General features: G+C 48.0%; 1 protein-coding gene across 3 annotated transcripts in view; it reads left to right on the top strand.

The window, feature by feature from the left end:
- The window catches only part of LOC144114493 (organic cation transporter protein-like), an 88390-nt gene extending 74310 nt beyond the window's left edge, over positions 1 to 14080 (top strand). For all 3 annotated transcript variants that reach the window (XM_077648275.1, XM_077648276.1, XM_077648277.1), the window contains exons 7-11: positions 168 to 253; positions 1506 to 1723; positions 5616 to 5794; positions 10043 to 10179; positions 12018 to 14080. In XM_077648275.1, coding sequence (XP_077504401.1) covers positions 168 to 253; positions 1506 to 1723; positions 5616 to 5794; positions 10043 to 10179; positions 12018 to 12162 — 765 coding nt within the window. In that variant the 3' untranslated portion in view covers positions 12163 to 14080. The remainder of the gene's footprint in view (positions 1 to 167; positions 254 to 1505; positions 1724 to 5615; positions 5795 to 10042; positions 10180 to 12017) is intronic.
- The last annotated feature ends 13246 nt before the right edge of the window (positions 14081 to 27326 follow it).

Below are 27326 nucleotides of genomic sequence, written 5' to 3'. Positions count from 1 at the left end.
ATCACCATAAACCCTCGGACGCCATGAGCCAGGAATGATTATGTGTTAAAAAGCGCCTTTGCGACGTCTTTTCAATAAAACTATGCTATTCCGAAGCTCTTTTTTTAAAAAATCTTTCGACATTGGCACAAAGAAACTAAATGTATTGTTTTTTTTTCTTTCATTAGGAGTCCACGAAGAAGGGATTTAATTTCGTGAACCTGCTGAAGAGTCCGAAGTTAAGGCGGTTCACCATGGTGTTCTTCATCACATCGTGAGTTAATCATCATTTGCTTACTTCTATCATTTTGTAGTTCGCACATCACTGACTATTTGTGTGGTGCTATTTTATGAATTTACAGCATATGCTGCAGCAGTTTAACACTCAACAAGATTGAGGGCACATCGGGACAGCGAATCATCTCAAGAAATTTCTCACACTCTTTTACCCTGCCTAGTGAAGTTGCCGCGCCCAAAAGAGACTAGCGAAAGGGCTCTTTTAAGCGCTGCAACTTCGTCAACTAATGGCCCGGAGCCATTGCGATAGTACATCGCAAGTACATCGCCGGTGCGACAGTACGTCGACGTCTACGCACTTGTTTAGAGTGCTCATGCTCCGCTATTGTGGACTCGACGTTGATGCTAAGTGTTGTCCGCAGTTCGCTGTAAAACGTCTGCGTCTACACTGCAGAACTCACCTGGATGCATTGCCCCGTAGGTTGACGGGTAGTTTTACCCATGTTATCCTAGCGACCTTGGAGGTATAGGAAGATGAAGAAGTGCATGAATTAGCAAACTAAGAAGAACATGGACAGCCGGTGGGCTTCCATTTCTGCGGTAGTTGCACCCGGCGTTTCTCTAGTCCGTCTTCATCACTATAATGCAGTATATGGCATATTCCACCTATGCTGGAGTTCTATTTTTGTAACGATTGAGCGAAGCCACTGCCGCGAGCTACAAAAAGTTAAAAGATTTCTTGAGTAACAGCACTGCCTAAATAAGCCCGGTTTAGCACAAGATGCCATTGGTGCTAACTGTTGTGCTATTAAACGCAAAACACACGCTTGCACGAAAAATTGAGATTGTTTGTTAGCATGTGCCTCTGAAGTCATCTCGTGTAAAGAATTCAAATAGGCTTGATTTCTTAATGCGTGAGAAACATCATGTTGCGTTCTTTACCAAAACATTATAAATAGTTGGGCTAACTTGTGACAGTTTGGGGATTATGGTACTCCTGCTACTGGCCCCCTTTCTCAGAAAGCATTTTCACTGCGCAGCAGTAGTGTGATGCGCTCGGATAGAAGGGAGACACGTGGCCTGACCGCGCTTTCCAAACAGGATGTCGCACATCCTCAGCCGTGAGGTACTTCACCTCCTAGTCCCCCCCCCCCCCCCTCCCCGTTGCCCTACCCAACTCACCTTCACCCATGACCCCAGACCTCCCATCTGCCGAGCGTTATAACCCAAAGCGTGGGGTGGGTTCAGTTTTTTAATGAATTTAAACGTTTCCTATCCATGAATCGCAGATTCGCTCATCGCCTGCGCTACTTTCATCTGACGTACTCGAGTGCCCTGCTCAGCGGCGACCTCTTCGTCAACTACGCCATCGTCCACGTGATGGAGCTACCCGGCAAACTACTGCTCGGGGCGCTGGCTGTCAAGTTCCTCTGGCGCCGGCCGACGCTGGCCGGTTGCTTCATCGTGGCGGCGGCGGCGCTGCTCGGTTCCTTGGCCGTGACCCACGGCGAGTGCGCCTTCACCTCGCTTTCCGCGAAAGGCGATCGCTTTTCCTGCCCCGCGGCCTCCTTTCGATTACTTTTTTTCCTCTTCTGGGTCGAACGGTGGTGACCGCGACCATGAATCACTAAACCCTCTGTGGAATAGATCCAAGATTTTACTCGCGATACGCAGCCGACGTAAAAAAATAAAAATAACAGAAGATAAAATTAATGGGCGACCATTCTGATCGATGCAGCGGCGTCCACGTCATCAGCATGATTGCTATTGGTTGCGAAAGGCGACATCGTTACATATGTGTTTCTTTGGTTGGAGACAGAACCAGAGACAGAACCTTGTGGAACGGCTAGGCGGAGGCCCAATGTGCGTCTGATTTTGTCCACGAAGGGTCAGTTCTAGTTGATATCTTGGATAAAGTCTCCCACCGAGACTGTGGACTTTTTGCTGACGCGGTTAGGGGAGCTCAAAAATCACCGTTTGCTGCAGCTTGTTCCATAGTCGCCACGTGGGAGATGTATAGGCTTCGACGACAGTCACACCGGACGGTAGATGGACGGCACACACTTCATGGTTGTGAACGTGTCCCATGAGCTATACTACTGGTGTTGCGGTGAGTCCTTGGTGAAGGTAGACAGCTACTCCAGCTGCTCGTTTGCCTTCACGCTTGGCTCTACAGCAGAACTCGAAGCCCCTGATCTCGAGCGGTTCGCTGGGATCCATCCGCGTTTCGGAGAGGCACAGGACGGAAGCGCCTTTCATCTTGTGCCTCTCCAAGGTAACTACCCAGTTCAATGTAGTCCATCCAATTATCCTTCGTGAAACCTATACGGACCCACGGAGCTGGCTGCGGGGTCATTGTCCTCCTCTTCACTTCCTCCGAGGCTTCACTGGAACACCGCCAACGCCGGGTTTTTGCGACACAACTGTGAGCGCAGTAAAAAAGCAATCGTTGGCAGCTACATCACGCATGATTGGAGGGCTCGGAGATGCATGTCTACGTGTCCAGCAGAAGCTGCAAGCGAATACTCGGAAGCTGCATGCCATGAACAGGAAATCTAGACTGGCTTACTTGGCCCGGACGCCAGCGTGAAGCGCGTCACTTGAGCGGCACGTTCGCGCACGAAGGGTATTTCCAAACCGCAGTCAAGAAACCCATTAGCGTACGCAGCTCATAGAGGGACTGGGACCCCATCCCCTTTTCTCTCCTCGTTTCAGAAATAATTCGCGAAGTATCCCCGCCTGTACCGAGAGTGGCGACATTCAAACACGTGTGGAACCACTCAATATTGCCCGGTCGGAGGAGATTACTAAGTCACCTGTCGATAAGTGGCTGTTTGGTATAGTCACTGCACCTGTTCCGAGATCTGCGCGACCGCCTCCACTCGCACTGATCCGCATATCTGTAAACAAACCACTTCTCGGACTTATGAGGACAGCTCTCCGAGCGTTCTTCTGGGTGTATGCGAATAGCACTTTTTCGAAACCCAGTTGAATATGAATGGGCTACAGCTTTGCTCTCGAATTGAATATGAACAGCGTAGACAAAAACTGAATCGAATACGAATTCAATACAAGTCGAATATTTGTGATGATTCGCGACTTTCATTATGTTAGAACACCACAAGGACGAAGCACACAGAAAATTAACGGACACGACGAATCATTCTTCTTTCTGCTTCCGTGTGTTTTATTCTCGCGGTGCTTCAACATAATGTATTGCTGCCAACTCGCCCACATTTCCACCTTACTTCTGCGAACATCCGTACGAAGCGAATATTCATGCGAAACAGTGGAGTTCTAGCAGCGGCGCTATAAGGCATGGAGTTATAGCTGTAGCTGTCGAAAGGCGCAACACTGATCTTCCCAGGGGGACACGCAACGCGAAGTAGGTATATTAACTCTGTGACCATCAGGTCATACGCACAGCAAAACTACCTTTCGCTGCTGGTGACGACAGCAAATAAACGAGCTCCAAATCTCAGTTGATGAGCGGAGAGAGAGTTTGAGCCATCGCCTCTGACATCGTGCATGAAGGCAAGGTTTGTTAAACATGGCTGAACTCTGCCGCGTTTCGCAGTCTAGAAGGCCGTGTGCATACGCATCCGCCACGTGAATGGACTGCGTCGCGCCACTGGCTCTCCCCACCTCGCAGATCAATCACGGCAGCATGCTGTGCGGTGTTGGAGTGAGCCTCGTTTTTGAAACGCCGTCGAAAAGAACTACGGGTTGGCTTATTCAAATTTTGTGCCAATTATTCGAAGTATTCGAACGTTAAGAGACCTGAAGCGGGCAGAGTGGCTGAGGGAACAAAAGCGGGTTAATGACATCGCAGCCGAAATCAGGAGGAAGAAGGGGGCTTGGGCAGGGCATGTAATGCGAAGGCGAGATAACCGCTGGTCCTTAAGGGTAACAGAGTGGATTCCAAGAGAAGGCAAGCGTAGCAGTGGGCGGCAGAAGGCTAGGTGGGCGGATGAGATTAGTAAGTTTGCAGGCATAAGGTGGCCGTAGCTGGCAAAGGAAAGGGTTAATTGGAGATACATGGGAGAGGCCTTTGCCCTGCAGTGGGCGTAGTCAGGCTGATGATTATGATTCGAAAACTTGCGAACGGATTCGATTCGTTTCGAATAGTTTTGAACATGCAATATTTGATTCGCGCTGAGCGAATGGAAGGATATTCGATTGTCTATTCGAATCTTCGCACACCACACGTTTTTCCCGCTTCCCGTTTTTCTGGAACGATAGTTGCGACATGCCGCATATGCGCAGGCAAGCCACGATTAACGAAGGGCTTCGACCTCATCTCTGTAGACCGCACTCAACCTCAAACTGACGCGTTGAGGTTGATGCCGAAATCACTGACCTCAGTCGTGACACTTACTCAATCGCCGACCGCACCTCAGTAGCAAGTCGCAATACTGATGTCAACCTCGTGGGGTGGAAACCTAATGAGGCTGCCCACCTCTGAATGTTGGGCGGTTTTACTTAGACCAGGTGCTTATCTTATGGAGTTCTCATCTAAAAACTGGCCGCCGTGGCCCAGTAACTGTGGCGTTCGGGTGCTGAGCAAGGGTTTGCGGGCGGTGGTCGCAATTCGGTAGACGCTAAACGCGAAAACGTCCAAGACATCCGTGTACTGATATTTTGGTGCATGTTGAGGAACCCCAGGCTGCCGAAATTTATAGAGGATATCTAGCCCTACACTAAGGTGTGCCTCTGAGCCCAAAGATTCATCAATCATCACTTTTATCTGATACGTAATAAGCTTAGAGTACGGAGTATGAGAAGTATGCTAGCATCACCAGCGTGCGGCATCAGCTTGCTTGCTAGTAGTCGTGTTCCTAGTGTATTGACAAGCTTTAAATAGCAGGGGTTTCCCCTAATGTCATGGCAGTGAAACTAATGAAACACAGTGTGATTAGTACCGCTACGTGTTGTGCTAAAGTGCAGAAATATACCAGTAATGCGATGATTATACCTTCAAAGGTTTTAGAATTGATCTATCAATGGCTACATCTAAAGACTAATTTAGAAGTGGTTATATTTACTGATTTATAAGTGTTTGTCTAGAATCAGTCATTAATTGACATTTAGTGCGAAGCGACCAAAGCTGAGTTCAAATGCTCTTTTCTAAACCCTTAAAAAAAACTTTACGTTCCACTTTTCATGACTTTGTCAGTGCTTTCCACTTCGTTGTTAAAAAGAAAAAAAAATGAGATTGAGACGGAAAGATGAAGTTAACGAGTGAATGGAATAACGAACCTTCAGCTTTTGAACAGGGCAAGTATGGAGACCCGCGGCAGGCACGCCGCTGTAGTTGCCTGCTGATCTGCTCGGGATGCGGGGCAGAAGATCGCGGACGCAGTGTCAAGAGTTTCAATGTCGCCCCGTCCTCCTTGCAGATTCCCCATGGGCTCGCGTGGGGCTGAATGCAGTGAGCATGCTGTCCATCTCGGGCGCGGCGGACCTGCTGAGCGTGTTCGCCGCCGAGGTGTTCCCCACCTGCCTGCGCACAGTGGGCATGGGCGCCGCGTACATGGCTGCCTGCGTGGGTGCTACCGTCGCCCCACTCATGGTCGTGGTGCGTACTCCGCAGCCGCACGCCTTCCCCCACGCAGGGAAAGCCCGTGCGCGCCCATGCCATTAACTCTTTCCCCTCCCATGGTCGTTTTTTTCCTCTATAGACGACCCGCACGAGACCTCAGCACCGGCATGCTCAAGCCGCAGCGAGCGTGGTGCAGGCACCGCAAAGGTCCTACCGCACGATCCTCCCATTGGCTGCTGCTCTATAGCTTTCTAGCAACTGCCCAGAACTCGTAAGCGCGACAAAATTACCAGTGATGGGCCTGCAGCACATTACCGCGGTAATCTCAAGTGGGTCGTTCAGGAAGACACTATTACAAGGATGAGAAAGACGCGGATGGTCTAGAACGGCATTGAAAAAAAAAAAGTAAGAGTAAACTGGTCCCTCTCGTCCCCCTATGTCGGTAAACGCTAGTGTGGAGTTGTGTTTAGTGATAACCATGTGAATATCCCCCTCTATAATGCAGTTTTCTTCACGAACATTGCCTTCGTTCTTTGTCACAAAAATATTCGTATTTAACTTACAGTGAGGCATGAGGACGGTCAGTGGTCGCTGCTCTAGCGGCTGTCGATGTGAATAGAGAGTGGCATGGTGCGCTTTCAGCTGTCAAATAACGCTGAGGTCTATAGCCATTCCCACAGTGGGTGTGAAGGGTAGGAGGCTTTCGCAATATATTATAAACACGATCGGTCAACTGCGCAGCAGTGAGAATTTCGTCCTGGCTATTTAACCTTATCTACATTTCGTGGTACAGGATTGTTTACCGAGTAAGAGCTGATTATCATGTTTCTTTTATCAGTTTGAGTATGGTAACACTTCGTTGCGTTTAATGAAACCTGCCACTGAACGCACCAGCTGCAGACTCTGTCCAGCCGAGACTCCAACGCACCGATGTAGTTATTGCATGCGACCGGGTGGTAGAACACGCGCAGTCTAACAGCAGAGAGACGACAAACAGGCAAATCATTAAATATCGAGAAACGCAACGTCCCAAGGGCGGAGGTCCGGGATGTCCTGTAGCACACTCTCAATAGGCGACCATGAAGACCGGCTCATAATCACTCTTTGTTAGCCCGCGGTAGTCAAATATTTGTCAAGCCGTATAAGAGGGTTGGTGGTGAGGCACAAGCGCGACAGGTGGGCGATAAGCAGGTTGTGTGAAACGCATCAAAAACATTTCCTATTTCACTTTTTAATCAAGGTAGGTTGCGTCTACGTGGACAGCATCTTTAGGTCAGGACTTAATACAGTATTTTAACTGTATGTGATGGCTGCACTACGTGTAGGACAGGCCCGAACGAAAGCCATACTGAGATGGAGTGACGAAATCGTGGAAATTTAGCAAAACCAGCGCTTGAAGACACGGGCAGAAAGGTGAAACACCACACGCACGCACGCACACACACACACACACGAGCGCGCGCGCACACGCACGCACGCACACCCACATGCGCGCGCACACACACGGACAGAGACAGACAGACAGACAGGCAGAGAGACAGACAGGCACGCACGCACACACACACGCACACGCACATACGCGCGCACGCACAGACACAGACATAGACACAGACAGACAGACAGACAGACAGACAGACAGACAGACAGACAGACAGACAGACAGACAGACAGACAGACAGACAGACAGACAGACAGACAGACAGACAGACAGACAGACAGACAGACAGACAGACAGACAGACAGACAGACAGACAGACAGACACACACACACACACACACGCGCGCGCGCAAAATGCGCTTAACTGACAACTGAATTTTATGCATGAAGCAATGCTGAGCAGTGCAGATCAAACAGTCGACAATCAGTCCCCGTCACATGTCCCTTCGTACCCTCAACTTCCCGCATCCAAAAATGCCCTTTCCTTCAATAGCAGCGAAAGGGACGTGCTGCTCACGTATGCGTCTTTACAAAGATTTATTTTGCCTCGATAATTTCTGGTGTTGTCTGGTCTCAGTTTCGATCAATTATCATTGTATGTTTAAAACAGGGTTCACACTTGCAGTCCCGGCAATGGATGACGAAGTTCCTATCCACGTTGCTCTTGTGCTCACTGAGCCGATCATTCAAACATCGGCCCGTTTGACCCACACAAGTTTTCCCGCACGTCAGCGGAATGCGGCACACAACTCCTTCGGCGCATGCCACCGTGGGGACCTGACGTTTCTCGTTGCAGTCTTTGGATTTTTGAAGTGAAAGCTTTACTACGCCAGCCAGTGAGCCATTTCGGCTCGTCGCGCACTTCAGCCGTATGCCGTGTGCCGTGGCCGACGAACGAGCTTGAGCCGCCGTTGCCTAGCAATGCCGCAGCCGCGCTCCAACAGATGGCGCCGCCGTCGACGCCACTGCCGTCGCCGCTCGCTCCATCAGGTGTGCACCGCTGGGGTATAGTGTATCGTAGTCGTTATGGAGAGCCCGAAAGAGACGCAACGACGACAGAACGAAGAGACTACGCGCTCAAGAGAAGCCAGAAAAACGCGCCGCACGACTCGAGAAGCGTCGTAACGATGATGCGGCTAGAAGTCGTGCCACTTCCCGGAGTGGCTCAGCTGCGGAAAAGACCGCTTTGAGTTCTCGAGAGCGTCGGAATGAGACGCTGCCTAGACGTCGTGCCGAGGAAACGAAGCAATTCAACTAGGGTTAACGATAGCTAAACCACAGCCTTTTTTTTTCGAAAAACGGTGTCATTTAATTTTTGACAATTTGTCAGGTACCGAAAAGACAACCTTTGTTATTACCCTAGAGGCAATTCTCTTTAAACTGTGGGATAATCCATGGATGTATGTATCACCACCATCCTCTGCTTTTCTCTAGCTGAGTCTTTGATGGTTGTTTGCCTGCCACGAAGATAGCTAAGCGCACCTTCTGCCACCGAGACCAAAGCATGGGAAGGATACCCCATACCTTTCAGCCTTTCCGCCTGCTGCAAACAAACTCTCCTGAACAATATGTGGGCATGATTTTTCCAGCGCATTAGGAAACCATAGCTTCACAATCGTGCTCTTCAGTTTAGAATGCGCCGAACTGAATGATAACAGGCCTTTGTTGCCTCGAGGCAGGTACATCCGGCATGCATGATGCGGGAAGTTAAGAGTACGAAGGAACTTGTGGCATGTAACGGGACTGATTGTCGACTGTTTTACCTACACTGTATATATTTAGCATCGCTTCTTAGATAAAATTCAGTTGTCAGTTCAGCGGAGTGGTGTGTGTGTGTCTCACCTTTCTGTCCGTGTCTTCAAGTGCTGGTTTCGATAAATGCATAGCCAACTCGCCCAACAAGAAACTTTATTAATCTCGGAAATGTTTCACTAAGTCGGAATGCATACGCGCGCCCGCGCTCCCGCGCACGCACACACAGGGTGCATTGCAGAGCTTCACGGCAGCCTTTTCATACCACCTCTCTCTCTGCAAAGAAACTTACGAGCCACCTGAAATCACTGCCTTCTTTTTCTGAAGAGCATTGTGTCGTTACTCATTTATTCATTAATTTATTTTTTATTTGACAATACTGCAGGCCTCCATTTCGGCCCTAGCAGGAGTTGAATACATGAAAAATTGTGTACAAACAATAAAACGAAGATAACACAAGTCACCCGCGAAACTAACAGAGACAATGTAATAGCAAACATTCAGTAGAGCAAGAGCCGGACAAGGAAAAAGAAACAAAAAGTTATCAGTACATCAAAGTAACCAGCGTATGAGAAAAACAATCAGTGTGATCACAAAAGAAAGCAATGCATCCTGTCAGCAAAATTACTAAAGGGCTACTAAAGTTACTAAAATTACTAAAGGACCGGCTTTTCATAGAGTTTTAGCATAACGTGTATACGCTAACAGCGCATGCGTTGTTGGCGTCTGGCGGCAGCGATATACGTGACGCTATGCTACAACTCGTGGCACTGTCTTTCGTGTTCTGTCTGTGCTTTCGCGACGAACGTACTGGTGCCACTGCTTTGTGCGGCCAAGGCTGTGGACGGCTGTGAACACTATTGACAACTACCTGTCGGCTCACCAGCCTCCCTTACCCGTGGTAAAAAAATTCCAAAAGAGAGAGGACCCAAGGACTATAGGGACCCGGTGCTTCTGGGGGAAACACCCGTAGTACCTCTTGGTGGCATCTTAAAAGCTGTTGTGTTGTATTTTATGGCGCATAAGCGACCAAAGCTATCCTGCGTAAATTGCCTCTGACGGCGTTCTCACGGGCATCAACGACACGCTTGCAGGAAGGCGCTCCAGCCGGAGTGAATGAAGGCATCCTGTGCTTTCTTCAGCTTCTGGCTGTGTTATCTCTTCTGCTCGTCCCAGAGACTCTCCACAGAAGCCTCCCCGACACCATAGAGGAAGCCGAGTCGGGTTGCAAGTAAGCACAGCACGTGTTTTCTTGTGCTTGCTCGTAAACACCTGCCACGTCTTTGGCGGCAGGAGCACTGCACGGGCCGTATTGTTAGGTCCGAGCCCGGCCCGAGCTCGAGACTCAAAGCCTGGGCCCGGGCCCGCTCCATTATAACATTACAAAGTTCGAGCTTCGCCATGCTCGATGTGAGGCTCGGCCCGGGCCTGGCAGCAGCTCAAGAGTTAAATTGCTCAGCAATGTGCAGGCAGTATCCTGATACGCAACTAAATAAGTGGCCGGCTAAGGCACTGATATCGTAACAACGCTTGAAAAAATTGGTTTGGTAAACACAAAAAAAAAGACAAGATAAGACAGATTCGCCCGCTGAGGTTTTTGAACAGTGATCTTGTCTGTAAATAGCCCCGAAGTTCCAAGAGTAAAATGAAAGCTGTTGGATACACGCGCAATAAAATTTGCAGTACTTTAGATTTTAATGAGTCATTTTTTACGGCCCACGATGTCCACCTAATAAAACATCCTCGAAGCCGTAGCAATGATAATGTTTTTTTTTTTATGAGCACGACTGCACAGAGCGGAATTAGGGACGCATGTTTTTGTGGAGACGAAAAGCAGAAGCGCTGCTTATTGCGTCTTCTTCAAATGTCCAGTCGTGAGAGGTAACACAAAACCGAGCAAATCCGGAGCGCCTTCTTGTAGATCCGACGGCCTGCGCTCGCTGATAGCTGGAACAGCCCAAGCCAGCGGGGCTGTGTACATTATTAGGCGAACGCACTCGTACAAATGAGCCGTGTGTATCGGGCGTTACAACGCTCCACTAAGAACGTCGCTTTATAGTGCTGCCCGCTGCGGGATTTTACGCTTTTTCTTTTTAACTAACCTTTATCGTTCAACACGACCAGGAGTGCGTGTCCGAAGTTACTTGGACATTGCACTTTGAGCGGCGCTGATTAAAGTCGGTCTACAGATGAGCTTTCTCTCATTCCGCGTTGACAGAAAAGTAGTATATTGTAGTGGTTTATTAATAAACCACTGGAAAGAAAAGCAGTATTGTTTGTTTCTCCCGTGAGGAAAATGCAACTATAGCAGACACCAAATATGTGTAAATACGTGTTGAGTAATTTTTTCTCGGCCAGCACCATGTACCTGTTTCACCAGTGTCGCTACGGGAACGCCCAAGCTGTACTACACCCTGCAATAATGAATCAAACGCCGCACACAGTCCCCCTATAGGAGTGAACTGTCTTCCGGCGCACGGGAGTGCGCAAGGGAGTGTGCTAGAAGACAGCTTACTCCCTTTTTATTCCCATATAGATGTTTTCGTGATTAGAGTGCATACGCAAGGGAAAGACGCACCATGAGCTGAGGGTTTAATACACTTAATGTTACAGGCAATGTATTAATATGCCAAAAAATAAGTTAATAAAATGACGTGCACTCAGAGTTTTCTTGCAAAGTTTAGTTGTACACTGTACATGCAAGACGTTATTGCCACTCTCGCCAAACTAAATGGTGGTTTGGCGCATCGGTGTACGTGTGCATGCGCCTCAACCGCCGTGTTGGTGTTATCTAAGATAACTTGTAACTTGTTATCTAAGATAACTTGTAAGATAACTTGTACGCTTTCGTTATGCAGTCTAACCCGCGACTGCGCGAACGCGCAGACGACCGAGAATTTGCTCAAATCATGGGAGCTCCAATTAAGGGGAGACCTGTTGGGGCTGCCGTACACGTGATGTTAAAGGGGCCACGAGAGTCAGTTATAACACACCGGAAATTCGAATTAAGCGAGTTCCGATGAACAAAATTTGACTAAAAATGCGCCGCATTTCTTTTGTCGTTTACAGAGAGAAGGACAAGCCCAATAAGGAGAAAGTACTCGAGGGGCTGGCGTCTCAAGAGGAAACCGCGAAGCCCCCTCCGCCCGAGGACACCAGCCCATGCATTTTCGATGAGTCGAGTGCGCCCTGGTCGGAACAGACTAGATTGTAATTCATAGCACAGCGGTGTCACGACCGTTTCTGCGGGCACGTGACGTGCTCTGATGTGCCGCGGTGAAACCTTGTCACGTTGCATTTGTGTGCTCATCACTCGTAAGAGAGAGAGAGGGGGAGCGAGTCATCTCTCTCTCTCTCTCTCTCTGGCGCATTTCCATTTTCACGAACGAGAACCTGCACAGTATTACGTTTTTTTTAAAGCCTTTTAGAAGCGGACAGCTTCATAAAAGAACGTTTTGCTGGGCAAGTTGGTAACTGTATATCTTTGGTTGCAGACGCGAAAACAGACACAACACAAGGCAGAAAGACGGCACGGAGCTTCAGTGTAATTTATACGGGTCCCCCACAGCACATAAGTGGTGAATGCACGGAATGGGAAACGGTGCTTGGGCGTAAATTTGCCTGCATTTGGCTCCGCGGTATGTTGAGCAGAAAAGCTTCAATACTTCTGTTGGGCCTAGTTGGCGCATGATAATACTACAAAAGAGTGATGTGCGCAAAACATTGACAATTCGAGCGTCGAGCGACTGCGAACGGGATGTGAGCATTCGAGGCGCTGTCGTATACATCTCGGATTTGTCTATTAAAAGCTAGGAGCTGAAGCTGCGGGGCGACTCGGGCTCTCTACGCTAAAAAATCACTTGAGAACGCGCAAGTTTTTCGATGGGCACACATCACCTCAGGGGCCACAGTCTGATGGGCACACATCACCTCAGGGGCCACAGCCTCCATTCGCGTTTCCTTCGTTTTCAAACGGTAATACCACGCAGCGTGCAATTAGTACAGCGGTGTGCATCATCCAGTTTGAGTGTGTTCTATGTCACCTTGTGTAACTCCGTTGTGTAACCGTAGTTGAGCAGTATCGCGGCGCGTAACAGTGTTCGCATCTTCTGCAAAACTTGCTTTGAAAATGTCCTCGTGAGTGCATTTGAAGCTGTTTACTTTTCATCCCCCAGCGGGAACCGGGCGTATAGTGCTATAGTCGGAAATATGTGGACCTCGTTGATGCGTTTGAGAGACTCCGTATACATTGCAGTTAGATGCAGCCTTCAAATTTGACATTCTCCGTGTTGAAAAAAAAAAGTACACCAAGGGAAGCCTGGCTTCCATTGAAAATAACCTCATTGCTGCGGATTCGGCAGTTAAACTCTCCGTATTATACGTGATCATAAATTGGCGTCTCAAGGAGCCTGTGGTTCGAATGCAGCAGAACTTCTCCTCACTCACTACTACACGATATTCAGTCACTAGCAAGTGACAAGTGTTTTCTGGTGCTGCATGTGGTGTTAGAATGCTGCAAAGTGACAGGCAATGTGCACATTTTGTTCCCGTTGACTGTTAAGCTGACTGACATCCTAGCGCACAACGTTCTCCACCAACATCACACGACGTTTTCTGCTGAATAAGTCACTCATCGCGCAATTTTCTTAATGATACATGCTTTCACTTTTATCAACCATCCGGTATATCGCACAGCATTATGTAAACTTTCGAACCAATTCTCACTTGGCCGCCATGGTGGCTTAGGGGTTATGGTGCTCGGCTGCTGACCCGAAAGACGTGGGTTCGATCCCGGCCGCGGCGGTTGAATTTCGGCGGAGGCGAAATGCTAGACACCCATGTTCTGTGCGATGTCAGTGCACGCTGAACAACCACAGGTGGTCTAAATTATCCGGAGCCCTCCAATACGGCGTCTCTCATAGCCTGAGTCGCTTTTGGACTTTAAGCTCGATATACTAAACTAAACTAATTCTCACTTGATGGTCTCTCATTGTGTGCCTCTGTGCATGGTTGCGCTCAAGCACGCACCGTTTACGCCAACTGCCTCTTTTTCTCCTTCTTTTTCTCGTGAATGCCGTGCACTTGTTTCTCTAACACTACCTCTTGGCCGTTCATTGCCGGGCATTAAGGTGCTTTCTAAGCAGAAAAATAAACGAGCCAAGGAAATCGCATGTGTTCATTTTATTAAAAATACCTGTGTCGCTTGACCATCGATATCATACACACTAAATTATTTGGCCGCTAACGTGCAAGGGTTTGGTTTATGTTATGAGTGTATTAAAACCCAGTGTTATTCAATGAAGCGTTTCTTTGTTAAAGTTGTTCGTCTCTGGACAAAGAGTGCACATCTACCGCGGCGTGCGAACGGGAAGTATCGGGGGCCACAATGTGGTGCCGCAATCTGCTTCTCGGCGTGCTGTGTGTACACTAATTCGAAATTTGGCGAATGGGACTAACTGCAGCACTTACTACGTGCGCCGAAAGGTTAGTCCGTGAGGAGGCAGACTGGTGGATCCTTGAAGTTAGTCTTTTAGGGAGCAACGGTCGCTCTTTTAGTGACTAATTGTTTGTGGGAAAGCAATTACTCCCCGAGGTTCAGTAGGTGTGTGCGAATATTACTTATCCCAAACCGAATAGAATACGAATAGTGTAGCTTTGCTACCGAATCGAATACGAATAGTTTTGCCTTAAGCCGAATCGAATAGTGAGAGAACTTAATCAAATACGAATCGTCTATTTTGACGAATATTCGCTATATACTTGTGCGAATATTCAATGAGCAATCGTGGGCAACAGTGAAGCGCTGCTTTTGCAGTTAAAGCTGTATCTGCTAAAAGATTCCACACTGATCTCCATTTGGGGGTGGTAAAGCAAAATCAGTGTACTAATTTTATCAGTGTCATGTTACGCTCATAGAAAAAGTGCATTTTGCCATTGATAACGGAAGATAATAAACTAGCGGCCCATCTCGGTGCATGACGCATAAAGGCTGGGTTTGCGGAACCAGCCTTGGCCCTGCCGTGTCGTCTGATCTCTGAGGCCATGTATGAGGGTTATGAACACCGCCACGCGAATGGACCGCGCCGCGGCGCTGAACTCCCCATCCCGAGCATACCGATCGCGTTAGAATGGTACGCGGCGTGTATGGTCCCTGTTTTTCGAATAGTCGTGGAAGAAAAATACGGCCGGTCTTATTCGAACTTTGCGCCAATTATTCTAAAGGTGTTCGAAAACTGGGGGAGGGGGCATATTCAATTAATAGTTTGAACACGCACAATTCGATTCGTTCGAATAATCGAATACGAGGATATTATATTCAGTATCCAAATTCGGTGCACACCCCTACTTTTCAGTCCTTTCTAGCTAAAGTACATGGGATACCGCAAAATTCTGTCTGCGTCACACTTGTGTAGAGCAGTGCGCACCTGACAATGAAAATTCTGAAATTAGACTGCAGCCCATGGCTTCGGGCAATTTAAATTGATCGTGCCCCCCCTCCCCCCACATGGCTTTTAGGTCTACTCTACTTCTACGCAAAGGTTGCCTCAAGAGCATCGCAGCTGCCGCGAGGTGTCGCTTTGTTTCAAGGACAGTACGCTTCTAGAGCATTCTACACAAAGATAACGCAGACTGCACAGTCATGGACAAAAGTCTGCGGGATGCGGATTCGCGCAAAATTTGGCTTCGTTGCCTCGCTGTCAGTCAGCTAGCATTAAGACGATAGAGCAGGCATGCCCCTTCTTGGTTCAACGCAATTTTTGAACTGCTTTGCCCGACCGCTGAGAACTTTATTTTTTTTTCGCGAACATGCATTCCGTAAATGTTTGTCCATGACGGCACCTCTTGCGGTCGCGCTGCCGGCGGTGGCTTCGAACACCGCCCGAAAGCCCTTCCCCTGATATTTACGGGTTTCCGCACAAAATATTATTTAGCTCATAGTCAACGTTAGCTATGCTGTGAGCGAAATGAAAGCTTAGAACGTTTTATAGATGCTGCTGCACCGCTTTATACATGGGGATTGTGGACACTGGACAGATTAGGTTATGAAAAAAAAAGGAAGAGGCACTAACTGTCGCACTCTGGAAGGACACTTAGCTTAGCCATGCGGTGAGGAAGGGAGTGAAGGATGGAGTGAAAAGAAGAGAAAAAGTGCAGATACAGCCTTGGTCTCAAAAGTCTACAGTCCAAAGCGTTTGGTTCTGAGTCGCGTATACATGGGTAGCTATATAGTAGAGCCGAAGTCCCAAACCTCAGGAGAGGGATGATGACTCTTGCCCTCACCTCCCAGAACTTTTCAAGCGTCACTAGTGCTTAAATGCCCCACTGCGCACTTCTGCAAAGTAAACCCTTTGGCCTGAACACTTCTGGCCAATAGTGCACACCACGCACAGTATTTAGGGCGTGCGAGTAAGCCCCGATTACCATCAACCTGCGGTCATCGCCATGGAATCCGGTGGGAGCGGTGCTTTCTAGGAAGGAACAACCGAGCGCGAGGTCATGCGAACATGCCGTGTATTTCATTAAGTAACGTGCACAACGAAATGCGTCGTCGCGAGGCACCGGCAAGAGAGACTCGCTGAGCGACCGAAATGGTCCCGATGTGTCGCAGTCTGCGTAGCTCGATTCGCGACTGCGCGGAGCTCAAATGGTCTGCTGCACGAACAGTTTACTCGCAGAGCGGATTTAGTGTGAGAGAAAAGTTTACAGTCGGATCCTTTCGCGGCGAGAAACGTAGCGGCGTTCGCCAAATGAAGAGCTATTCGCGGTGATTCGTTCTAGCAATAGCGAATGGGGCGTCAAGCTTTCACTGTGCCTCATTCCGACCGCAGCATTCGCAATGAAATTGTTTTGCTTTAAAGATTGGGTCGAGACCTCCCCTCGATACGAAGCCTAATTAGATGCGAAGTACTGTCGTCATGATAATGTGAAGTTAAAAGAAGCGGGACGTTCAAGTATATGGTGCCATGGTGTCTCCTGGACTTCCGGGAAGTGCCTGCCACCGCTACAAGGAATGCTTGGCGCATAAGCATGAGTGTTCTGAAACTATACATTTTTACCAATGGCTAGTCCTCGGTGAGTTAGAGCTCTTTCTTCAGCTGCCTTCGCATACGTTGGTAGGCTGAACCGTACAAATCTATAGTGGAGACGGCAACGTGATGATGCAGTACTTGCAGTCATATTGAGGAATACTGGCGACTTAAATGCACCGCGCGATGTAAGTACGAAATAACAGACAGTGGAAGCCTGACGCACTAATCATTTGTTAGCACGAAACACAACGAGCGAACGTACCAGGGCAAACTCGTGAAGCGAAGGGCTCTTTCTTCTATGAGCGACGCCATGTTACACGCCGCGATAGGGGAAGACTAGGGTACAGTAAGCTGAGCCTAGAGTTGCACGTAACGAGCTACAATTGATTGCTATAAATTACGATTTCTTGAAATTTTGTAATTGATTGATCACTTTATTAACCTTCCCGGTAATTCAATTATTTTTCCTTAATCGATTACTGGTGATCAGTTGTTTTTCTTTTTTTTTCTTTAAAAAACAGATTGTAACAAAGGGTACAACTTTGAGAACCTGAACTTGACGGTGCTAGCGGGGATGTTCCCTTGGTGACAGAGATACAGTAGGCCGGTTGCGGAGAAGCATCGCGCACGATCATGTCCGGACCGCAACCGGGTCACGGCCTCTCCTGTACGACAACGCCTGTTCATCACGTCTCGTCCTGTCTGATGGCACCGCGCGCTTCCACTGGCATCCATTGCGATTCCTCGAATTTATGCTGAATGGGTGACTGTATGGTTAATGGGTGAAGCCCGGAACTCCACCAGCTGTTCTTTAATGAACTAAGCCGCGTCCACCCTATGGTTCCGCACCAGAGGCCGCATCTGATGTTCCCAAGAAATCGCCTACAGACGATTTTTCTTTCGCTTTTATTTGGCCTTACCCGCAGTGCCTTATCAGAGCGCCAGCAACAACGAAGCGCAGCGCTTCGCAGAGGACTCGGGCACGAGCATCGAAGCATTGCGCATCTACGCAAGGTGTTCATACGTTAAAATACCGTCACTCCCTCCAGCGTGAACGTCGAGAAAGTCTTCAGTGCCGCTGCTGGTCTCTCCACGAGGAAACGTTGGAAAATTGGCGCCGACAGCTTCGAGAAACAACTTCTCGTGAAAATTAACGTATTATACAACAGCGTAAGTTCTTTCAAGTCCGAGTATATTTGTTTGTAGTAATAGAGGTTAGAAGGAGAATAACGCAGTAGTGATCGATTACTTTTCTGTAATTGTTCAGTTATCGTGAGGAGCAAAAGCGCCAAACAAGACGGGACTGAGGCAGCATTTCAGGATGCCCTATACCAACTGGCCTATAACCATGTCCTTCTAATTAAGTTGCTCAGTTACTTTGCTGGGGCTGTAACTGGCCACTGAAGTCGGTTACATTTCAGATTAAATAGCTTTGATTGTTCTCGGTTTTAAGCTTTATAAGACGCTTTGTTGTCTAAATTCGGGTGCGGTTCGATTTTATCAACAAAATGTTCCACGATTCCGGTTTTTTCGCGCAATTCTTTCCGGAAAAGATAACTGACTGTTAGTGCTAGTTTCTTCCTTGGGGCAAATAAAATGCTCGATTTTTTGTTCGTCATTTTCTTAATGGCAGATTGCATCATAAAAGTATGTACGAAATCAGACTTTTCTTATTCTTTTTTTTTCTCACTTGTCACAATTATTTCGTCGCGTATACCATCTACATTTGACACACTTCCGCCTTTGTGCTAGACGTACTATCACGATGGAAAGAAACGCGAACAGCGGAAAGCGTGGCTTTCCGCACAATCAGCGCAGCCTATCGTCGGCCCGCTGGCCCGAGGATTCGTGTCCAACTCCGATATGCTTGGCTGTCGCTAGGCGGATCGGCGCTTTCAGTCCGCGCCTTCGTATACTCGTGTTCCGGCCACTCGTTTCTAAAAAGCGTTTTTCGAAACTATCTTAACAATAACCCACGCTCTACAACACATGTTAAAAAAGGTTGAAAACCGTAAACAATGAACTGCTAAGAGCGCTTTAAAACGAGTACAAGGCTTCGACTTCTTTCCGTTCGGTACCGTCAACTCTGTGCGCTGGTAAACAACATTTTCTTGGGGGTGTATTCTCGGTTAGAAATCGGGTTTGACTCGATTTTGAGAAAAAAATTTCGATGTGGAAGAATCGGGGCAAACCTGGTTGTACCTGAAAACGAAGGGCCCTACAGGTATATGAAGGACCGTTCATTTTCGGGTAAAACCTTAGGTTCTTGCACCCTGAACATATTTCTTGAAAATCGGGATAAACCCGATTTCTACCAGAAAATGAACCTTCCAGTGAACGTGCATTTTTTTAGTGAGCTGTATACAAGACAGGAAAATTTGCGGACATCTCGCGCTTATTGGAGAGGGGTGTTTTCGTCAGAATGACGATCTTAAACTTCTTTAAACGCTTGTTAACGGCGCGGCTTCGTTTCAGGATAAGGTCGAAAAACAAGTTTAAAAATGGGAGGCTGAAACACGAGCACTGAGGATACACACTTTGAAGTGGTCGGTGTGATTTCGAATTAATGTTTTCGCAGTGTACTACAAACAAAAGCAGGCAGGTTTCGTACGGATGCGGAAATGCTGCGCAGGAGATTGCTAATGCAGAACACGAGATAACTGTAATCAATGAGAAAAAAATATGATTGGCAAACAAGTGCAACCTGTCATTCTGACATTGTTTATGAAATAATTAATGAGCAAAAATACAGCAATATATATCCCACCGAAAAACGATCGCTGAGAGTAAGTCTTTTGCACTAAAAATTATCTTGAAAACACCGCAATAATGGAACCTTTTCCTGTAAAACCCGATTTATACGCGTATTTGGGACCAAAAAATGTCGCCCGATTTTTACCTACCGCATTACGAAAAAAATGAAACCCGAAAATGAAGGACCCTGTGCATATAACTATAGGGAGAAATTTTCCACCTTTTTCTCGTTTCACTTGCGCAGTACATTTACTCTGCGAGTAAATTGCACGTGTGCAACAGGCCGCGTGTCTCTATAGCCGGATGCAACTGAAGAAAGAAGCGGCAGATGCCCCGAAGGGGGCCCGCCAGCCAATGGTGTCCACAGATTTCCATGACACCAAGGTCGATACCATATGGTTATTCCCCTTTCATCGCCAACCCTGTGATGTCACGCTAGCCGGTCCAAGGGGATTAACCACGACGTCACGAGAATTAACCAACGCCATTGGCTGGAGGGCCTCCTCTAAGAGGCACTAACACCTCTGTTCTTTAGTAGAGCCTCGCTCTCACAGGAATTTGACTGGCAACATCAATTGGTTTTGTCGTTTTTTAGTGCGCTAGCTTTTATAGTGGCAGTTCCCCGTATTTAGCCGTTCGTGTGTTTGTCCGTTTGTTTGAAGACTCTTTTGTGGTAGGCTGCTCACCTGCCCTCCGGGCGGTGGGCAACATGCCCAGGCATATATGTATATTATACCTGGAAACCTGCCCACCGTGTCAAGCAGCAGCTCAATTAATCGTAAAGGGCTGCTCGGGAATAGCAACCTGGATCGCAGTCCAACCCAAGTCCCACAGATGGTTAGCACCTGCCATAGAAGGGCAGTGGCGCATCGCTTGACCGCTGCACCACTACGCCAGGAGCGGTAGGAAGGCTCCCAGGGATCTATGAGTGTAGAGAATGATCATGCAGTTCCGCATATATCGGCATTAACCCATTATCGCTATTCGAAAAACTGCAATCAGTCAACACTGGATCTGAACACCGGGACCGAAATGAAAACCGAACTTCTTCGCATTTGGCCTATCGGCATTTTTTTTTTTACGGCGTGAACCGTTATACGAAGCGTGAGCCTTTCGCATGGATGAAGCCCGTCCAAGGTCACCGATAAAAGCGTCCAGGAGAGAAAGGTGAAATAACGAATGGAGGAGGGGTGGTGGCAGAAAGAAGGGAAGAAATAAGAGGAGAAAATCGAGGCAGGCTGCGGCCAGCAGAGAGACTGAAAGAAGAGACAAACGGCAGCGATGGTGGCCGCCTTCTTTTACCCTCGCATGCAGACTACCGGAGCGCTCCTACTCTCGACACCAGTCGCCATCTGTCGGCGCGTAGAATGCGTGTTTACGTGTTCTTCGCTTCCGTCGCCGATGCGCTCTATCACCTAACGTATGCGGGTGTGTCCTGTGCATCACTACTCAGATTTCCCCAGGCCGTTCTACCGTTATCTGACACACATTGTTACACATTGCTACACATCCTAGGGTAGTCGACCAGGTGAGATGCGGAGTGGAAACTGGTACTTACAAGCATATTTCTGCGCTGGCGTGTCGTTTGTTGCCGTCCATTACGTACGCTACCATCTGTGATAATTTTATGCATCAGAATGTATATTTATTGATTTGACTCGATGGTGCAGTGATGTGCAAGCGGTAACCGGATCAGCCAGCTGCAGGCCGAAGGTTGTCCAGGCGAAGCGCGTGTTTTCGATCACCGGTATACGTCTTCGACATCCGTGAGATGAGCATGCTATTGTTCCACGGGGATGTAAGCACGACCGCTACCAATTTAAGTTGCTATTTCCGCCAAGTATCTCAGAGGGATCGGCGGGGTAAAGGGCTGACCGTAGTATCTCTCTGCTGTTGGTACCTGCCTGAATCACAGCAATATATGCACGATTTTATTACATTCTATGACACTTGGCCAAGCGGCGTACGCGACGCTGTCACACGCGCCGAGAGCTTCCGAATAAAATAAACGCGACTTCGGGCCGCAGAATTCGTGAAAACTGGCCTCTCTGCTGATATTGTTTCAATCGTTGATAAATTAAGCGAAAATACGTTCTAATGCGCCAGATAGCATAAGCCATGGCAAAAATTGCTTTCTGTTAGCCCTGCGACTCAGTTGAGCTCACAACGACCATTTGTTGATATAACTGGCGCACCACGTAGCTGGCTGCAAGAAAGACATGCGGTGGGTGCATTATGGCCGGCAGGAAGGATTAAGAACGAATGGAAATTGAAGTACTGATCATATAGAAAAAGAACTAATCGCGTCATCGTACAGAACAGGGGTTTATGTACATACTGGCATAAAAAAACTGCGCACTATCTACTCAATTATTTGAGACCTTGGGGAGACTTGACGACGGTGTTAATTATAATTACCCAGAACTGCACCAGGTATAGCTCTAAATAAAAGAAATTGCTGGAACTAGCGTAGGAATTTCATATTTGCACCAAGTTTAGTTACATATCGCATGCATGAATAACGAAAACACTTTTCATTGCCGCGTCCCCTCTCAATCTCGCCACGTGTCTGCCAGTAGCACGCCTGCGGCTGCTTCTTTCCAAACAAGCTTCGCGATCATGTACTACCTCATGAAACATTACACATGCATGATGCAATGAAAAAGTATATGGCGTTTAGCACACTTAAGGTACGCTATTCTAAGCACACCAACGCGACCGCGCAAGATTGACACAACTTAACCAGACATCTTTCTACTCGAATGAAATAATTACGTCGTCATATCAAGAAACAGTTTCAAGTAAATATTAAATGTCATAAAACGCGCCATTAAAACATGGTGTGCTATTAAAAAAAACGCATTCCTTGGGGGCGAGTGAACCTGTCGGCGCCCCGTGCACTCCGGCTCAAGCTTGGTGATAAGTGCGTGTGCAGCTGCATATGTCTTTTTTTTTCCTTGAGCAATTATCAGTCTACTATCCTGACGTTCAGGTGAATGAACGCAGTAACTTGCATGCTATTAAGTGCATTGAGTGGCAGTGCCTAAGGACTCCCAGACTTCGCGCTTTACTACCGTGGCCCAATGCCTGTTAGCCAGTTCCCGAATGCGGCATTTATGCGCGAGAAACCTATCGAGGCTAATTTAATATTTTTTATGCTACTACGCGGATCTAGCAGTGACGCAGCTGGTCAATACATGCTGCTTCTGCAGTGCACAGGCTTGAAGCAGCCGCCGGTAGCTGCGGCAGCTGCGGTAGGCACGGGCAAGCGGAACCTGTTTTGCCTACCATGCGAAAGTCGCTGCTAACATCAGCGCCACCGCATCTTCGTGACGTCGCGGGGTGAAGGAGGTCCATATCTTTGGGGACTGCGGGGCTGCGGCAGCTCCGCGGCCGCGCCTGCCTATAGCCGCGATTTGCTTCCCTTCGGGCGATAAAAAAACGTTACCCAGCATACTTCCACAGCGTGGTTGTGTTGCAGAAAGTCTTTGCTTTATCAAAGGGATAAAACTGATGCGTTAATCATGACATATAGTTCGGCATTCACGTTAATTGTGCCGGCGATTATATAGCACGCGCTCGCGCTTATATCGCTACCGTCTTGGTGCTCCATCACAGAGAAAACTTTTTTGGTCAGTGTCAAGCATTATGTGCACAGCTAGCATGCAATTTCAATTCCAATGCGCTCTTAATCTTGCCTGTCGGCCATAAAGCACCCACCACAAATAGGGCTTTCTTTTCGCCAGATACGTGGTGCGCCGGTCATAATAAATTACCGTTGTGAGCACAACTGGGTCAGAGGGCTAACAGAAAACAAATTTTGCCATGATTTATGCTGTCTGGCGCACAAAAATGTATTCTCGCTTAATTTATCCAAGATTGAATCAATATCAGCGGAGAGGCCAGCTTTCACGAATTCTTAGTAAGGCAGAAACTTGGGCTAGTTGGATATTGTTTGAACTCATATTTTCTAGCGCTTAGTGAACACAAGGGACAAGAACACAAATACACAGGATCTAGCGTACGTCCTGTGTATTTGTGTTCTTGTCCCTAGTGTTCACTAAGCGCTAGAAAATATGAGTTCACGAATTCTGTGGACCGAAGTCGTGTTTATTTTATTCGGAAGCTCTCGGCGCGTGTGACAGCGCCGCGTAGCCGTTTGGCCACGTGTGAGAGAATGTAACAAAATCGTGCATATATTGCTGTGATTCAGGTAGGTACCAAGAGGAGAGAAATATATTATGGTCAGCCCTTTATCCCGCGGACCCCTCTGAGACACATACGGAAATAGAAACTTAAATTGTTGGCGGTCGCGCTTACATCCCCATGCACGAAATGTGTTTAACGGGAACAATAGCCAGCTCAGCGCACGGATGTCTAAGACATACTGGCGATTGAAAACACGCAATTCGCCTGGACAACCTTCGATCAGCAACTGGCCGATCCGGTTACCGCTTGCACGTCACTGCACCATCCAGTCAAATCATTAAATATACATTCTGATGCATAAAATTATCATAGATGGTAGCGTACGTAATGGACGGCAACAAACGACACGCCAGCGCAGAAATATGCTTGTAAGTACCTGCTTCGAATCCGCATCCTACCTGGTTGGCTACCCTCGGATATGTGTGTAACAGTGCGTGTCAGATAACCGTAGAACGGCCTGGGAAAATGTGAGTAGTGATGCACAGCACACACCCACATACGTTAGGTGATAGAGCGCATCAGCGACGGAAGCGAAGAACACGTAAACACACATTTACGCACCGCCCGCGCGACCCGGCCGCAGTCCAACGTGCCGCGCGCGCCGACAGATGGCGACTGGTGTCGAAAGTAGGAGCGCTCCCGCAGCCTGCGTGCGAGGGTAAAATAATCTGGATCCCGCGAAGGCTATCGGCCACATGAGCCGGTCTATTCGGTTTTGTGTTTCTCTCTCTCTCTCTCTCTCTCCCCCCCCCCACACACACACAGGCTGCAGCTCAGCTCAGATTCCCTCTATGGTCGGCCAGAGAAACAAAATAAACTGAAAAACCAGCGCACGCGAATGGCGCAGCAGCTGCCTTTTATTCCCCTTTAGTAGTACTCTCAAGAGAAAGATAAAAATATATAGAAATGAAAGACAGATAGAACCCGGGCCTTGCAAGGTTTTCCCGGCTTAAAGCCAATAAAAAAAACTTAGGCAGTGTTCAACCACGGTTATACCCAAAGGTCGGGCGATAGCATTTTGCCAAAGGCCCGGGCCCAATTTGGAGGTCGCCATCGTGTCGGGCGCGGTCAATTATGGTTGGGTATCGATTATGGCCCAAATCAGACAAGGTCGAATTTCGGGGATGGCCCGGGCCGAGTTTTGGAAATGCACCGGGTCAAATTTGGAGGTCGCCATAGTATCGGGCACGCTCCATGGTTCCATGGACATCGATTTTGGTCCAAATTGGGCAAGGTCAAGATTCGGGGTGGGCCTAATTTTGGCTGGGGAATCAGTGCGCTTCTCGTTGCAATATTTATTCGTCCTGTCAAGAAGGCAGATAACAAAAGTACTAATAGAATCGCTATTCCCTGTGTCCGTGCGATCGGCAGCCCTACCTTGGAATTATGGATTCTAGTGTATTGAAGCGAGTTCAGCGAGTATAATCAATCAGCTCCACAAAATCTTTTTTTTTTTCAACTCTACACTTCGGCTCTACCCGCCAAGGGAACTTTTGTGCCATGGTCGGTGAACTGTCTCCTGTGCGCGGCCAAACAGAGACGATCGATCAATGCTTTGTGTGGTGCCGTGATGCAGTGTTTTTCTGGAACATACTTCAGCGGACAATCAAAAAGGACATTGAATATATCTCCGTACAGTACAACTTTCTTCCTTGTCCTGAAATATTCCGGGATTGCACGCTATCTGTTAATGCTGATTGGACTTCTAAGCCTATGGAAAAGCCGTATGTTGGATCGACGCACAGAACCACATCTAAGTCTGTTCAGCGAACAGTATGCCTTGGTGCGGAGGACCGGCCGCCGTACGGCTGCCGGTTCTTGCATATGCATGTCTTCCGCAATTTTAATGTGCAGGTGTAGTGCAGTGTTTGAAGACATGAGAACGTTTGTCTGAATTGCGGAATAGTATGTGCATACGTAAAGCATTTGGTAGCTCAGCGGGATTGATTTCCATGCAATAAAGAAAAAAATTGGCGACAGGGTAGTGGCCTCGTGCAGCGTCCTTTGAAGCTGATCTGTTCGCGCTGCCGCGGGTTCGACTACCCGTCTTGGATTGATTTGTCTTCCTGCTTCTTCTATCTAGGCACATTTTGACCTTGTCTATGCTGAAGGTCAATTTCAGACAGCGGACAGGTCACGTGGTGCTGAGCGGGGTTGGTGCATCGAGTAGAGCTATCTTTCTAAAGAAATGAAAGAAGGGCCACTTAAGCTCCGCCATTGAAGGGCAATTAAGCGCACCACTTTCTTAGAATTTTGAGAAATGTAAGTTCTTGTTACCTATTTGTGGAGACTGGAACGACATTCCCATGTTTCCAATCGTTGGGCAGCTAGCTGGCCTGTGAAGAGTTACTGGGTGACCAGCCGCGAAAAGGACGAAGATGTTTCCTTTGTGTTTTTTAGTATCTTAGCATTGATATTGTCGATGCCGGCAATGGATGAAAGTTTCATATTTTTTATTGATGGTAAGATTCCTGTTGAAGAATATTAGGGGAGGCATATGATCCTGAATAGATGTACGACGTACATCTAAAATCCCTATATGTAGGGACATTAAGCCGTACGAACGTGCCTGCTTTATGGTTACCCTCAAGTTGCGGTCATACATGCGCTACCGCTACGCCACGCAAGAGGGCCCGAGGGTGCCGAGGGTATACCCTCGGCACCCTCATAAGGTAGCTTATGGACCTCCTGCATGTTTGTAAACAAACGAGGTGGCGCTGCAGTCGCTAGCGAGCTCGTGGTAGGCAAAAGGTCGGGGAGTGGCGTTGCGGATAGGTGTTGAGCGCGGGTTTTCAAGGGATGTAGGTGCGTTTCCAGTTTCTGCGAGTCATAGCAATAATTGATGCTTCCAACTTAGTAATTTGTCTAAGTACACGAGCTCGCGTTGGCGACGTGCGCCGTATTCAGAGAAATAGTTTGCCACTGTGTATTGTATATATGGTTAGTAGTAAACATGTAGAAAGCGTTCCTGCCGTTTATTTACGCGTTAGGCATTGAATAAAACAAGTTTTGACACTCTGCACTAGCCGGAATGATTTTACTTCGGGACAGTAGTGAGGGGAACTGCTGGCGTTGTTTCGTCGGAGCAGACATGCGCTCATCGTCTGCTGACATACGTACGTGTCGCGCTGCGCGAAAAGTGGGGACAGAGTCGTGTCCCCGATCTCCTGTCTCGCTTAGCGCTGTTTTTAGCCGCATGACCACGCACCAGCCAGGCCGACTTGTCCTCTTGTTAAGCTGGTCGATTTGGTGAAAATTTTTGATTTCTAGAATTATTTCCTTTCCTAGCCCTGAAGTCTAGTTTCGTGACGAAAAATTATAGCAAAATATTGAGTACAAATTTATAAATTACGCTTTTTAGAAGTGTGGTCGTCAAACATTGTGA

The sequence above is a fragment of the Amblyomma americanum genome, chromosome 1, assembly GCF_052857255.1.
Source record: "Amblyomma americanum isolate KBUSLIRL-KWMA chromosome 1, ASM5285725v1, whole genome shotgun sequence".
Classification (NCBI taxonomy): Eukaryota; Metazoa; Arthropoda; class Arachnida; order Ixodida; family Ixodidae; genus Amblyomma; species Amblyomma americanum.
Note: the sequence above shows the minus strand (reverse complement) of the source record. Positions and strands in the feature narration are given on the sequence as shown.